General features: G+C 35.8%; 1 protein-coding gene across 1 annotated transcript in view; it reads left to right on the forward strand.

Moving 5' to 3' along the window:
* The window catches only part of PPP2R5A (protein phosphatase 2 regulatory subunit B'alpha), a 74,167-nt gene that overhangs the window by 45,079 nt on the left and 12,564 nt on the right, over positions 1-16,524 (forward strand). Inside the window, exons 4-6 of the mRNA XM_005888556.3 lie at positions 11,347-11,439; positions 15,622-15,752; positions 16,409-16,468. Of these exons, the coding sequence (XP_005888618.2) occupies positions 11,347-11,439; positions 15,622-15,752; positions 16,409-16,468 (284 nt within the window). The remainder of the gene's footprint in view (positions 1-11,346; positions 11,440-15,621; positions 15,753-16,408; positions 16,469-16,524) is intronic.

Below are 16,524 nucleotides of genomic sequence, written 5' to 3' on the forward strand. Positions count from 1 at the left end.
AAAGCAAATTTACTGAAGTCCTCACTCTGCCATTGCAGAAGTCCTCTCTGAAGCACATCTTTTTAGTTGAGACTGAGGGAGGAATAGTCTTCCTGCCCTAATGCCACTGTGTGACAACTCACTCCTCATAATTATTGGAAAACTGGTAATAAAAACTTACTTTATGAGAAGGACCAATTCTTCCATTAAACCTTCTCCAGCCAATTCTTTCTAGCCCTAACTTCTTTATTCAAACATTCCCCTCAAATACATGGCTTTAGTATAAGGTCATCTGAGGTTCACCCAGTTAACTGAATCACATTGGTGCTACCAATACTTAAATAACTAGGGCTCTTTAGATAAAGATTCAGAGCAGAACGTATTGTAATTATTATGCTGTATTTAAAAACTGTTACAAAGGTTCCATTATAGCTATGAAATATACTTACGTGTGTTTAGGGTTTCGTCTGCATGCATGCATGGGGGTGTGTGTGTGTGCTCAGTTGCTCAGTCATGTCCAACTCTGCAATCCCATGGACTGTAGCCCCCCAGGCTTCTTTGTCCGTGGAATTTTTCAGGTAAGAACACTGGAGTGGGTTGCCATTTCCTTCTCTAGGGGATCTTCCCAACCCAGGGATCAAACTGGGAAGCCCTTACAGGGTTTCTTTGCGCATGTTTTTATATGGCTAGTCTTTATGATTGTTGGTTTTTTTATTGTATACATTAGGTTTTATTTTTGCTCTCCAGAATGTCTAATTAAAATGCTCTGAGAAGACCCATATGATGCCTTCAGTTTACAGATATTTTCTTACTTGTAAAATAAGCAAAGCTGTGAGGGAGAAAGTAAAAGGTACTCTTGCCTAATACTTCCAACTATAGTGACTTTAATATTTTTTATTGGGGTATAGTTGATTTACAATATTGTATTAGTTCCAGGTGTATAAATAGTGATTCAGTATTTTTTATAAATTGTACTCCATTTGTAGTTATAACATATTGGCTATATTTCCTGTGCTATGTAATATATTCTTGTAGCTTATTTATATTATAAATAGTTGTTTGTACCTTGTAGTCCCCTACCCCTTTCTTTTCTCTTCCTTCGTTCCTTTCCCCAGTGGTAACCACCCGTTTGTTCTTTATATCTGTGAGTCTGCTTCTTTTTTGTTATATTCACTAGTCTGCTTTATTTTTTAGATTTCATGCTTAAGTGATATCATATATTTGTCTTTCTCATTTATTTCGCTTAGCGCAATACTCTCCAGTTTCATCCATGTTTTTGCAAATGGCAAAATTTCATTCTTTTTATAACTGAGTAGTATTCCCTTGTATCTTTTTTATCTGTTCATCTGTTGATGGATACTTAAGTTGCTTCCATTCTATCTTGTATATTGTAAATACTGCTGCTGTGAACATTGGGATGCATGTATCTTTTCAAATTAGTGTTTCTGTTTTCTTGGATATACACCTACGAGTGAAATTGCTGGGTCGTATGGTAATTCTGTTTTTAGTTTTTTTCAGAACCTCCATATTATTCTGCACAGTGACTTTATCAGTTTACATTTCCACCAGTAGTGCACAAGTCTTCCTTTTTTTCCCATATCCTCACCAATATTTGTTGTTTGTGGTCTTTTTGATGATAGCCATTCTGAAAGGATGATTTGTATATTTTTAAGATAGTGTTCAGTCAGTTCAGTTCAGTCGCTCAGTCGTGTCTGACTCTTTGCGACCCCATGAATCACAGCACGCCAGGCCTCCCTGTCCATCACCAACTCCTAGAGTTCACTCAAACTCATGTCCATCGAGTTGGTGATGCCATCCAGCCATCTTATCCTCTGTCGTCCCCTTCTCCTCTTGCCCCCAATCCCTCCCAGTATCAGAGTCTTTTCCAATGAGTCGACTCTTCGCATGAGGTGGCCAAAGTACTGGAGTTTCAGCTTTAGCATCAGTCCTTCCAAAGAAACCCCAGGGCTGATCTCCTTCAGAATGGACTGGTTGGATCTCCTTGCAGTCCAAGGGACTCTCAAGAGTCTTCTCCAACACCACAGTTCAAAAGCATCAATTCTTTGGCCCTCAGCCTTCTTCACAGTCCAACTCTCACATCCATACATGACCACTGGAAAAACCATAGCCTTGACTATAGACGGACCTTTGTTGGCAAAGTAATGTCTCTGCTTTTGAATATTGTATCTAGGTTGGTCATAACTTTCCTTCAAAGGAGTAAGCGTCTTTTAATTGGATGGCTGCAGTCACCATCTGCAGTGATTTTGGAGCCCCCAAAAATAAAGTCTGACACTGTTTCCACTGTTTCCCCATCTATTTCACATGAAAGGATGGGACCAGATGGCATGATCTTTGTTTTCTGAATGTTGAGCTTTAAGCCAACTTTTTCACTCTCCACTTTCACTTTCATCAAGAGGCTTTTGAGTTCCTCTTCACTTTCTGCCATAAGGGTGGTGTCATCTGCATATCTGAGGTTGTTGATTTTTCTCCCGGCAGTCTTGATTCCAGCTTGTATTTCTTCCAGCCCAGCATTTCTCATGATGTACTCTGCATAGAAGTTAAATAAGCAGGGTGACAGTATACAGCCTTGACGTACTCCTTTTCGTATTTGGAACCAGTCTGTTGTTCCATGTCCAGTTCTAACTGTTGCTTCCTGACCTGCATATGGGTTTCTCAAGAGGCAGGTCAGGTGGTCTGGTATTCCCATCTCTTTCAGAATTTTCCACAGTTTATTGTGATCCACACAGTCAAAGGCTTTGGCATAGTCAATAAAGCAGATATAGATGTTTTTCTGGAACTCTCTTGCTTTTTCGATGATCCAGCGGATGTTGGCAATTTGATCTCCGGTTCCTCTGCCTTTTCTGAAACCAGCTAAGATAGTGTTAGTGACCTAAAATCTGCAGGCAAGCACAATGAAGTGTTTTTCTAGAGAATTGAATGTATTTGCCTACATATAACCAATAATATTAGTTTATCAGATGGCTTGCTGATTGTGTTTAGGTAATTATGTATGTCTCTGTGTGTGTGCTCAATCGTGTCCAACTCTTTGCAACCCCATGGACTGTAACCTGCCAGTCTCCTCTGTCCATGGGATTTTTCAGAAAAGAATACTGGAGCAGGTTGTGTAATAATACTATAAAAAGTAGATACTGTTCATTTTTTATGGATAAGATTAAGATTAAGCTAAAATAGATCAAGAATCCTGCCCAAGATTATACAAAAAGTAAGTGGTAGGATAAGGTTTATAGCAAAATATTGCTCCAGTGTCCTTGTTCTGCATTACTAAAAGCTTTACTGCTTCCCCTAGATACCATCTATGGTCCAAGACAGATATATACAAATTCTTATGAAGTTTTAATTCATACCTTTTTAGCTTCATTTAACACCATTAAATAAGGTCTCCCACTAGCTATCACTTTTTTTTTTAAGCCCCTCATAAGTGACTTTTTAAAGGTATAATTATACAGGTACAGATGTGCCTTGGTTAAATGGTACAGAAGTTTATATATACATATTCTAACAAGATACAAGAAAAATATTATTACAAAGTATGGTGAAGTGGAAATGATCCTGGTGACAGACCTCTACTCAAATCTCAGTTTTGTTAACTTACCTATGGAAATGACCTTAATTAAGCTGCTAAATTTCTCTGCATCCTCCTTTACAAAGCTGGCATTAAACAGGGTTGTATAAAAATTGAATGGGATAACACATGCACAAAACATGGCACAATTTTTTTTTAAAACTATAGTACCTGTTTTCTTTGCATTCCCCCTTTTTTAAAAAGATATACTTTTGATATTTAGAAAGAGGTGTATATATACATATATACACACACATATATAATATATATATATATATAATGGTTGCCTTTATGCTGATAACTTTAAGAAATACCCTTGGTGCTTTCTTTTGTAGCTAGTTTATTGATTCTCTAGAGTGAACAGTATTGAAATTAATAAGTAGTCTTTTCTTCCTCCACTTCCTGCCTCTCTAGCATCTAGTGTAAAGTAATACAGTTTTACTCTCACAGTAAATACCTATATGCCCATCACTTGTCATTAGTTCTACAGGAAATATATTTAATATTTACTGTCAGTCCTTATGAAAAATTTTTCTGATCATTTCTTGGTAATTTGAAGCTCATTCTTTAGTAGAAGGTCTCATGTGAACATTGTTTCCTGAGTTCTTGCATGTTTCATAGCAGTTTGTAGCCTTCATGTTTAAAGATCAGCTTGAATTGATATAAAATCCTTGGTTCAGCTTCTTTCCTTAATTTCCTTAAGTACCTTGAATATTCCATTGTCTTCAGTCTGATTTTTTTTTCCTTTCATATTCTTAGTGGTTTTGCTTGGATGCCCAAAAGATATTTTTCCTTTAAAATATCTTTTATTGAGCTATCTGTAAGTCTTGACTTTTCTACATCAATTTTCCCAGTTGAATGGTGTTCTTTCACTGTAAAAAGCCCACTTTTATTTCTGAAACATTTTCTTCAGTAATACTTTTTAGTATTTATTTCATTCTGTCACGTTGTTTTTCTTCTTCTTTCTGCTGTTCATGTTGATTCTGTTCTCTCTCTGTATCTTTTCCCTTGAAATCTTTTTGTTTTTCTCATCTCTTTCTTTATTTTGTTGAATTGTTTTTAATTTCTCTTTTTTCTTTACTCTTTCATGTTTCCATTACTGTAGTTGAAAGGCAGACTGACAGAATGAATATTTAGTTTTTCCTGCTTCGGTAGTAGAGACATATTGGGGGAAGGGAATGGGTGTTATATTGGCTTATCTGTAATGCCTCCCACAGGCTTGAACCATTGGAGACAAGAGTCTATCCTGAATAAAATGAAAAATGATAGCTTTGTTAATGACAATAGGATAGATAATATCAGCATTTTCTACATAGTCCCTGGGAGATAGAGAAGAACCATGCTTTATATATGGGTGCACGGTGTTGCTTCAGATTATATTGTTTGGTTTGGGGAAGGTTGGGTTTTTTCTGGCGGCATCATGTGGCTTGCATGTGGCTCTTAGTTCCTCCTAGGCCCTTGTCGTGAAAGTGCAAAGTCCTAACCACTGGACTGCCAGGGAATTCCCCCAGATTATATTGTTGATTTTTATTTTGCAAGGACTTGAATTTTTTTAGTGACATTTCATTTTATATTTTATTATAAAAGACAAGAGAAAGAAATTTATATTCTTAACTACGTGGGACATTTTAAAGCAATAGTCTGCTTCATTATTTATTTCGTCTGTCTAGCACCTATACTGGAGAAGGCAATGGCACCCTACTCCAGTACTCTTGCCTGGAAAATCCCATGGATGGAGGAGCCTGGAAGGCTGCAGTCCATGGGGTCGCTGAGGGTTGGACACGACTGAGTGACTTCACTTTCACTTTTCACTTTCATGCATTGGGGAGTGAAATGGCAACCCACTCCGGTGTTCTTGCCTGGAGAATCCCAGGGACAGGGAAGGCTGGTGGGCTGCCGTCTATGGGGTCACACAGAGTCGGACACAACTGAAGTGACTTAGCAATAGCAATAGCACCTAAACATCCAAATAGAATGAAAGAGGAATCCTAGGATTAGTGTAAATTGATAAAACTTTTAAGATTTATCAGCACATTAGAGCTTATAGAATAGAAAATCTGAAGTGGTAAACTACTTTTTAGTAGCACTGCACACAGTTCATCTGAAATTTATGCCATGGTTTTTGTAAAACTAGCAATACTGGGTTTAATAATACAGAGGTTTTAAAAGCATGAAATTCTCGTTAGCTGTTAAGTTGTACATATTTTTAATCACATGTAGTTGGATAATCTCAAAAGAATCTCTTCAGTCTTTGAATTTTGAAAAATGGTTTTTCCGTTAAGATATTTTTATATGCCCTTGAGAATTAACTGTAAAATTTCAGCCATACATACAGTGTGCTTTCTGTTTTTCACTGGTATGATTTGAGATTTCACTTAAATTTGCTGAAACTAGTGGTTCTTAAATTTTAGGGGATGGTGAGTTACTTTCAAAATATGATTTTTAAAAATGGGTGTTCTCTGAGACAAATTCACAGAGACACACAAGAAATATTATACATCCATAGTCTTCTGATTAAAAGGCTCTGGTCTGTATATATGTGTTTATAGTTTAAAATATTTCTAGTAATTAAATTTGGTATACAGTTTTTAAATCTGGCAGTCGATGGCCTGGTAAATTGAAGTGAACTGATTGGTAGGATTTGTTACTATTTAGTCATCATATTTTCTCTACAGTAAAATGTTAAAGCTGTTCTGATGAATGAAATTATAGTGTAGCACTGAGGAAATTTGCTCAATTAAAATTTCTGTCCTGTTTGTTAATATTATTTGAATCAATTCACCTGAAATTTTTTGTTTGGTACTAAGTTTGCATTTTATTAATACATTTAGCTTATTGGATCTTTGCTGCTAGAAATTAACTTGTTAGGGTGAAAAATAAAGATTAAATTTAGTCAGTGAGGGGAATAATCTCAAATAATTTCAAAACCTTTCAAAATTTTGTTTCTTCAACCTTTTCATGAGTTTTCTTAAAGTGTGCTAATTTACAATTTCTTTTTACTTTTTTTTCACACTGTAATGGAAATACTAATGAACAATGGAATAAAGAAACACAGAAGAAAAGAACAAAAGAAAGGCCATTTCAGTACTAGGGGATTGGTGGATTGGTCATATCTTTTAATTTACTAAATATTATATGATAATTATTAATATAAAACAGTTATGTTATTTAAAAATTTTTTTTGTCCTAAATATTATTGCTTTATATTTATTGAAGACCAAAAAGATAGTAATTTTCTATGTACCTAGTTTTAGATAATTAGAGAGGCATGACTGCTCTACTAGCCTGGAATACAGGCAGATTATGTAGTATTTTTGTTTTCTTTTATCAATTTTCTTTTTGGCACAGATAATTAAGATGCAGTTATGTAGGATACTGAATAGAACATAGACCTTATTAAGATAACTTGGCTTTAGGGACTAGAGGCTCTTCTTTATGATCTGTATAAGTAGAAATTTAAACTGGGGACATATATATTTTATAATGTACACCTTCGTGTTCAAATACTTCTTGACCAGATACTGTATTTTAAATATTTGCATGTTCTAAGAATCTAAAATTAAAGGGACCATAGCTTAATGCACTAACACTTATACACAGAAATAGAAAAGAAACATCTTTTATCCTTATTTAAGATTGATAAACATTTTTATTACTTTAACCTTTTTATCATAGTTGTTATTAATTATCTTTTTAATTATTATAGTTAAAAAAGAGCAGGAGGGAAAACAGGTTGATCCTATATAAGCTATTCAGGGTTCACGCAGAATATGTCTTATTTTTAAAAGGATTACAGAGGGGAGAAAAAGATTCTTACACAACTAAGATTTTGTTAGTGTTTGCTATGTCCCAGGCAGTAGGTGGCACTAGAGGTAAGGAACCTGCCTGCCAGTGCAGGAGACGTAAGAGATGTGGGTTTGATCCCTGGGTCAGGAAGATCCCCTGGGTTGCATGGCAGCCCACTCCAGTATTCTTGCCTGGAGAATCCCATGGACAGAGAAGCCTTGTGGGCTACAGTCCATAGAGTTGCACAGAATTGGACATGACTGAAGCGACTTAGCATGCATGCAGGCAATGTTCTAGGCCCTTACTATCTCTCATTTAGCTTAGTATATGTTAATTCTTATATAAATTCTTTCAAAGATTAGATGAATTTTTAAAACTCCATTTAAGTTAGCTTCCTCTTAATAGAGGTTGGAAAACATTCAGTCAACATATTCCTTGAAAAAGAGCCTTTTGTGTATTTGTAAATCATTAAAGTTGCTTTTAAATCTTTACCTTTCTAGGTCTAACATTTCTAGTTCCTTTGGCTTTTGGTATAGGTCTTATTTTCAAATACAGTAATACATTACAAATACATTAATAATCTTTGCTGTTTTATATTGTACCTTCTAAAATCTTTTATTGATAAAGACCAGAATTTTATGTATTTTACCTACCATAGGAAAGACACAGTCAGTACTGAGTAGAAAGGAAAGATTATCCTTCATTCCTTATAGTTTTTAGTTATCTTAGTTATCATTTTTAGGGTGCTTTTTGGCTTACAGGAATAGGAAGACCAGCCATAACACCACTCGTGCATGAAGTTTGCCATTTTATTAGAGAATTAAACTCACTGCTGAAAGTATCTGTTGTTCTTTGCAGCATGGTTTCTGAGGTTCTTGGGGCAAATCAATTTTTCATGTGGAAGAAGATAGAGAAACTTTAATACAGAAATACAATTTCTCAACAACTATGATATTTCATTCAGCAAATATTTATTGGGCATCTGTTGTCTTTAGGCATTATTCTAAATATTGGGGGTTAAGTATTGAACTAATAAGCAAACTGTCTTACATTCTTGGGGGAAAGAATAACACACAATAACAGGGTGTGATACATACAATGAAAAAAACAATAGCACAGGATAAAGGGTGTAGAGAGAGTGACTGGAGACAGGACGCAATTTTATAGAAATGCAGTCTTAGTTGTGCCACATTGAAGATTTTTAGCTCTGTAGATCACTCGTGTTTATTCTGCCCCTATTTGGGATTATTCAACATGTGTTTAACTTTTTGTCATCATCTCTTCAGTGGTGCTAAGTTGGTAGCATAAAAGCAATTCGCTGCTAATCCTGACTGGTCACTTAATTAATGTTCATTGTGTCAGGTAAACAGTGCTGATGAAAGCTCTGTAAGAAATAACATGTCATATCTGTGATAGGTGCAGGTGTCATCTGGCTATGTGATTTAGAGGGTGCATTTTGATCTGGAGCTTGATGTCATGTAAGTTTCCCAGAAGACATGCTATTGCTGTTAAAATTAATAAGCCTTAAGCCCTCCATTTCTGATGCACATCTCAAGAGGTAAAGTGTATAGGTTAATGCATGCCATACTTGACTCAGGGTTGACTTGGTCCCACCTTACCACGGCTTTTAACTCGGAATCTGCGTAAGGATTCTGCGTTTCTGATTCCATACCCACCAGCTTCTACCCTACGCTGTCTTCTTCTTGAGACAGTTCTACTTATCTTATAAAAGCCCTCCTCTTTCTTCTTGTCCAAAATTAAATCTAATGCAGGGCTCAAATTGTGTGTCCTCCTTAAAACTTGCCCTGTTGACCTTATCCCACAGTGATACAGCCCTTTTCTAAATGTCTCCTGCACTCATAGTTTTGTCATATGGTTCTTGTGTATATACCATTTTACATGTTTTTATTTTTGTCTTACTTCCCCAATAAGTGAATGCGCTTTACAGTGCCTACTATCTGTTCATACTAAATGTAGCTAAAGGAAGACTTGTATTTTCTACCCCCAACATTGGTGAGCTAAATCGCTTCAGTCGTGTCCGACTCTTTGTGACCACATGGACTGCAGCCTACCAGGCTTCTCCGTCCAAGGGATTCTCCAGGCGAGAACACTGGAGTGGGTTGCCATTTCCTTCTCCAGTGCATGAAAGTGGAAAGTGAAAGTGAAGTCTCTCAGTCGTGTCCGACTCTTAGCGACCCCATGGACTGCAGCCCACCAGGCTCCTCCATCCATGGGATTTTCCAGGCAGGAGTATTGGAGTGGGGTGCCATTGCCTTCTCCATACCCCCAACATTTCTGATGCCAAATACATAGATTTTCTACACCAAGAAATTCTCCAATTCTCACTGTGTGTCCTACAGTTTATTTGTTCTGACACTAACTAACTACCCACAGTTAGCAAGGACCTCTAGGGTGAAGGGCTCAGTCCATCAAAACTGTTCCTCACTGCAGATGATAGTCATAAATATGGGGTTACCATGACATACTTTTTCAGTTCAGTAATTTGTTATAAGAGCTCACAGAACTCAAGGAATCACTTTACTTACTGTTACCAGTTGATTATAAAGGATAAACTCAGAAACAGCCAAATAGAAGACAGGCATGCGGTAAGGTGCAGCAAAGGGCTTGGGTTTTGTGTGCCACCCTCTTAGCACTTTGATGTGTTCACCAGCCCAGAAGTTCTTCAAACCCCTTTGCTTAGGGTTTCTAACGGTCCCATCAGGTGGTGGTGATTGTTGTTCAGTCGCTAAGTTGTGTCCCACTCTACCTCTGTTACCAAGTTGACTGTCACGGCATTGCAGTACTGGTCTTCAAGTAACCCTGATTTGGGGCTAAAGAATGCACCTGCCAATGCAGGAGTTTGATCCCAGGCTTGGAAAGATCCCCTGGAGAAGGAAGCGGCAACCCACTCTAATATTCTTGCCTGGGAAATCCCATGGACAGAGGAGCTTGGCAGGCTACAGTCCATGGGTCGCAAAAGAGCTGGACACAACTTAGCGACTAAACAGCAACAACCTTTAGGGATGCCAGAGAGAAGCTGTGAAGTGCTTTAAGGAAAAGGTAAAAGTTTTCAACTGGATAAGGAAAGAAAAAAAGCATATGCTGACGTTGCGATCTGTGGTAATAAATCTTCTATCTGTGAAATTCTGAGGAAGGAAAAAAAAATCACGCTGGTTTTGCTGTTACACCTCAGACTACAAAAGCTGTGGCCACAGTGCGTGGTAAGTGCTCGGTTAAGCTGGAAAAGGCATTAAATTTGTGGATGGAAACCATGAACAGAAAAGGGTCCAGTGCCATTCAGTCATGGGGAGGTGGTGCTTAGAACTTAGCACTCGAGGGTAAGAGGGCAGTACTGTATTTGTAAGATGCTTAGCACTTTTTAAGTAGAGGTTTATTAGGGCTTTTAGTTTATTCACTGTGGTGCACAGACATTTATTTCTGAGCCCTGCACTTGTACGATTTGGTTAATTATTTCTAAAGTGTGGATAAGATATCCTGATTTCAATTTAGTTACTTTTTTTCCACTGTAGTTTTATAGAAGGACTTGAAGTTTTTCTCTTTTTTAAAACTGATACTGATATACTGTCCCTTACAATTCAGTTTATTCTTATCTGGAGGTTTCTGATCCTGCATTTAGGGAACTCTGGAAATTAAGATGAGGTAGTTTAGCAGACCACTGAAGAAAGGTTCCCAGTGAGTATGGAATGCAAAGTCTTGTAACTTAAATATTTTATAGGCATTGTCTTTGTTTTCTGGCTCCTGTAAGGTAATATTTTCAATGAATGATGCAAAGCAGTAAATCCAAAATGTACCAACTTGGGAGACCAAATTGTGCGTATATATTTAGTTCTGAAAAAAATGTTACCAATTCACATTTTATAATGAGATCTGAAATCTCATTACTAAGTTGTTAAGGGAGGTATGTTTTTGATATGAATTTCACATAGGGTAAAATTTTATAGGCTTCATCTTGGCTGTTATTTCATTTTGTCTTACAGTTGGTGTATGAATTCTTCTTGAGATTTTTGGAGAGCCCTGATTTCCAGCCTAGCATTGCAAAGCGATACATTGATCAGAAATTTGTACAACAGGTAAGGAATTTTTCTGTCTTAAATTTCCTTATATTCGTTTCAGCAATGATTTATTAACTTGTGATTAAAATAGTCTTTCAAAAGTTTAAGGATTTCTTTTTAACAGTACCTGATATTCTTGCCAGATGATGAGAACTAAAAGTAAAGTAGCTTTGAGAATACAGGAGTATTTTTAATCAAAGTTTGCCTTCTGTTATATCAATTAAATTATCTTGTCTAAATCCTAAGTTTTCATAGTTGTTTTATAAAGACCAGAAAAGCAAGCCTTGTTGGAATATCTAACTTAGAAAATTTGGTATAACTAAGGAGAGACCATTTTAAAAATTTTTAAGTCTTTGAGCTTGAACTTGACATATAGTTCTAAGCACTGTGACAGAGAGGGGGAAATAAATAAGGAATTATTTTTAGAAGTTTGGGCTTTATGTCACTACCTTTTCTCCCCTACTCCTTCCCACCTTATGAATTCTAGCCACCCAGTTCCTAAACCACAGATAAAATATTGAAGAAGGAAAGGAGCTAAATATATGTGATACCTTCTTTTTATAAGTTGATTGTTAGCTGGGGATTTTTTATTTTGGAATCTAATACTTAAAATTAGTTTCTTAGAATGTGTTCATTTTTATTTTCAAAATCTTTTCAATAAGTTAAAGGCATCTTTCAAATACAGAGGACTTTACTGGCCCTAGACAAGATTGTGAAGTAGACCAAACCTCTGGGTCCATTTTCTCTTTTGAAGTACTTGGCTGTGAGTTAGGTCTCATTAGGAATTTGATACTCTCCTTTTCTAAAGTAATTAGCATTTTAAAGAAAGGCAGAGGATGAGTGGAAGGGTAGTAATGAAGTGCTGAGGCCAGGATTAAAGATCATTACAAGGACCTTTGCTGCCTTCTTCCCACCATTATGTGCCCCTAGGATAAAGCTCATGATCTCCACATATTGGAGTTAATTTCTGGTCATCTGCTGTAGCTACCACGTAAAGTATTTTCACTAGTGCTGTGAAGTATTGATAAGAACATTGTCATTGTCCTTTAACCTTTCAAGTAGTTCTTCATAAACTATGACGAAATACTAGGTGTGTGTTAACTGTAAAATGTTAATTTCATTTTAATACCAAGTTAGAAGCAGTCATTAAATGGAGCTGTATTATTTTGGCATTAGAGATGAATGCATGTTTCCTTCTGTAGCTCTCGTGTGCTATAGAAGAAATACAGTGTATTAAGGAACTTTAGTAATGCTGTGTTAAATTGTATTTAAGATAATAGCAGGTTGAGTGGAACAGTTACTGTAGGGCTTCTTCACCCTGGAGTCTGAGGTATTTTGGCTGCTGGATTATTCATTGGGTTTGGGGGGAGCAGGAAGAATACTGGTAGGATAGGACCCATTTTCTGCCGTCTACTCTAAATGCCTGAACTGTCCGAGAAGCCACGGCCCCATAATTTGTTTCTAGCAGTTTACATCACTGTGCTTTCACAGATCACTACTCTGAGGTATTCTTAGTGTGTTGCTTCAATAAATACCATTGAAAAGCTGACATTTCTCAGCTTTTGTATTTTGAAATTATTTAATTAGGTGGTAAGTTTAAGACGTAGAAGTACAGGAGAATAATCTGAAGTATAAATTTGGACGTTTGTTACTGCAAGAGAAGAAAACAAGTATATAATTACAGGTTGTGCTCAAATCATTTCCTGAAGGAGGAAGCTAAGAATTATTTAGTGCTTTTTATGTGCCAGGCACTGTCCTTATCTGCTGTTACATAAAGAGCTAGATCATGTCCAAATTTACAGAGCTAGAAGATGGCACAGTCAGGATTTAATTATATAAAAATAGATTATAAATGTGATTATATAAAACAAATTATTTTATTTAGATTATAATATTTCAAAATATTTACTTAAATAGATTTTCTACTTAGCTAACAACTGTTTAATATTTCACATTGACCCCGAGGATCAACTTGTATTACATTATATTTGTTCTTGAATTAGACATAGTGACCTGAACAATTAAGGATTGCTTTTATTAATTTCAAAGCATATCTTCCAAGTAAACTCAACATCAGAAACTTGTATTTGAGTGTCTTAAGTGAATAGTTTAGCTATTTTAATTAGAATAATTTGAAGTGACTTAATTAGGTATAATAATACAAATTCTCATGCTTTATGGATATTTTTAGCTGGAGCCTCATGCAGTACTTAATAATCTGGCAAATACCAAATGCAGACAATAAGCAAGATACTTTAGGATTATAACTGAAGTCATCACTATTCTCAAAGAATACCCACTCTTGTAGAAGAGATACACAAATTAGCAATTACATATAATTCAAGACAGAATGGAAAAAAAACTTTAAGGTTCAGAGCTTGCTATCGTGACAGTAATTATTAGATTGATGAAAAAGTAATTGCAGTTTTGGACCATGAATTTTAAATCATTACAACTATGCTTAAACACATATTTATTAATAAAATAGGAACCATTACAATCAACACATTTTTGCTGAGATACATGTTTGTTTATTCCTGTAAAAATCCATGCTTCAGATTCAACCAAGTCTTGAAAAGCATTTTCTGCCTCCTGCTAGTTGTGGAAGCATTTTCCCTGAAAGAAATTGTCGAGATGCTTGAAGAAATGGTAGTGTGTTGGCAGGGGGTCAGGTGAATATGGAGGATGCGGCAAAACTTTGTAACCCAGTTCATTAAACTTTTGAAGCATTGATTTTGGGACTTGCAGTCAGGCGTTGTCGTGGAGAATTGGGCCGTTTCTGTTCCAATGCTGACTGCAGATACTGCAGTTTTTGGTGATCTCATTGATTTGCTGAGCATACTTTTCAGTGAAATGGTTTCACTGGGAATCAGAAAGCTGTGGTGGGTCAGACCAAACAGTGACCATGACCTTTTTATGGTGCAATTTTGGCTTTGGGAAATGCTTTGGAGCTTTTTTTTGGTCCACCCACTGAGCTGGTCATCAGTGGTTGTCGTTTAAATCCACTTTTCGTCACACGTCAACAATCCAATCGAGAAATGGTTCGTTGACGTATTATAGAATAAGGGAAGACAACATTTCAAAATGATGATCTTTTTGATTGTGGTCGGCTTATGAGGCACCCACTTACCGGGCTTTTTCACCTTTCCAATTTCCTTCAAATGCCAAATAACTATATGATGGTCAATGTTGAGTTCTTCAGCAGTTTCTCATGTGATTGTAAAAGGATCCATTTCAATATTGCTCTCAACTGGTCATTGTCAGTTTCCAGTGGCCAGCCACTGTCTTTGTCATCTTCAAGGCTATCATCTCCTTTGTGAAACTTCTTGAACCACCATGGCCTGTACATTTGTTAGCAGTTCCTGGGCCAAATGCATTGTTGGTGTTGTGAGTTGTCTCTGCTGCTTTACGACCCATTTTGAACTCAAGTAGAAAAATCGCTCGAGTTTGCTTTTTGTCTAACGTCATTTACATAGTCTGAAATAAATATGAAATAAACAGCAAGTAATAAGTCATTGGGCTTTTATTAGCAAAAAACGTAAAGCGAGAAACACACATTAAAATGATGTATAGCATAACCACATTTACTTAAAAATGTATTCCAATATCAAACAGCAGGTTTCAACAGTGCAAAACAACAATTACTTTTGCACCAATCTAATAACAATCCCAAAGTACAGAACGTGAAATTCCTTGATGACATCATAGGTAATTGTATTTTATAAATAGATTTATATTTTCTCCTAAGAAAATCCAACTTTTTATTTAAAACACAGTAATATAAACTTATTTATTTAACAATTTGCAATCTACAAGCTTAAGATTCTAAAAGCATTAAAAAAAATCTCAGATTTCAACAGTTTAAAATTATAAGCTATGTTTAGTAGTCAAGAGTAGGACAGAATTTTAAAATGAATGGGAAGGCAAAAAAAAAAAACACACTTTTTTTTTGAAGTGTTTATTTGATTTATTGTGCATTCTTTTTCAAAATGAAATAAAAGAAATACTCCTTAAGCTTTAGCGCCACTCTTTAGTGCCACTTCTTTAGTGCCATTATTTAGCAATAATAAAGTCAATCTGATAAGGCGCAGAGTCTTTTTTAACAATTTAAAGATTTTGTGGGTTATCTTAAAATCAAAATTAGAGTGAAGTGTTAGCTCGATTATTTTTAAAAAGTAATTTCTCAGATTTTTTTTAAAGCTCCTGGAGCTTTTTGATAGTGAAGATCCCAGAGAACGTGACTTCCTGAAGACTGTTCTGCATCGAATTTATGGGAAATTTCTTGGATTAAGAGCATTCATCAGAAAACAAATTAACAACATTTTCCTCAGGTAAATTATTTGTATATTCATGTATAGCACTTTTTTCCCTTCCATATTTTTTTATTCCAATTTCTTTAGTTTTTAATGTCTGAAACTTATGAACTTAACTGATAGTGAAGTGAAGTGAAGTGGAAGTCGCTCAGTCATGTCCGACTCTTTGCGACCCCATGGACTGTAGCCTACCAGGCTCTTCAGTCTATGGAATTTTCCAGGCAAGAGTCTTGGAGTCCTGGACTGGGTTGCCATTTCCTTCTCCAGGGGATAGAGGTTGAGTCATTTCTAGCCAATTTTGTGGATATCATTTGATTGCATCTAACTTTTTCTTGTAACTTCTCATCTAAGTGGATAGTACTAATGACAGTTTTTAATAGATAATACACATGTTATTCATAGTTAAATTTTATTGAGAGAAGAATTTGTCTGTTTGAGCACTTGTTTTAAAAAATCCTGTATAAATACTGTTTAAATCAATAGCTCTTAAAGTATTTTCAGTTGATGTTCTGACAAAGCTAATTAAATGTATGTGGGCCCTATCTTGACTACTTTATAAATGAAATCATTAAGTAGGTTTCACATTAGGGGGTTTTGCTTTAATCTTTGTACCTTCCTGCATCTTTCATTCAGTTTAGTTTTCTGATGTTTTTCCATCTTTGTTTTAAATTCAGGTTTATATATGAAACAGAACATTTCAATGGTGTTGCTGAACTCCTTGAAATTTTAGGAAGGTAAGTCAGTTTTTTGTTCTTTTTAAGAATTAAGTAACTTTGAATGTTTTATGTAT

The sequence above is a fragment of the Bos mutus genome, chromosome 16 (assembly GCF_027580195.1).
Source record: "Bos mutus isolate GX-2022 chromosome 16, NWIPB_WYAK_1.1, whole genome shotgun sequence".
Lineage (NCBI taxonomy): Eukaryota > Metazoa > Chordata > Mammalia > Artiodactyla > Bovidae > Bos > Bos mutus.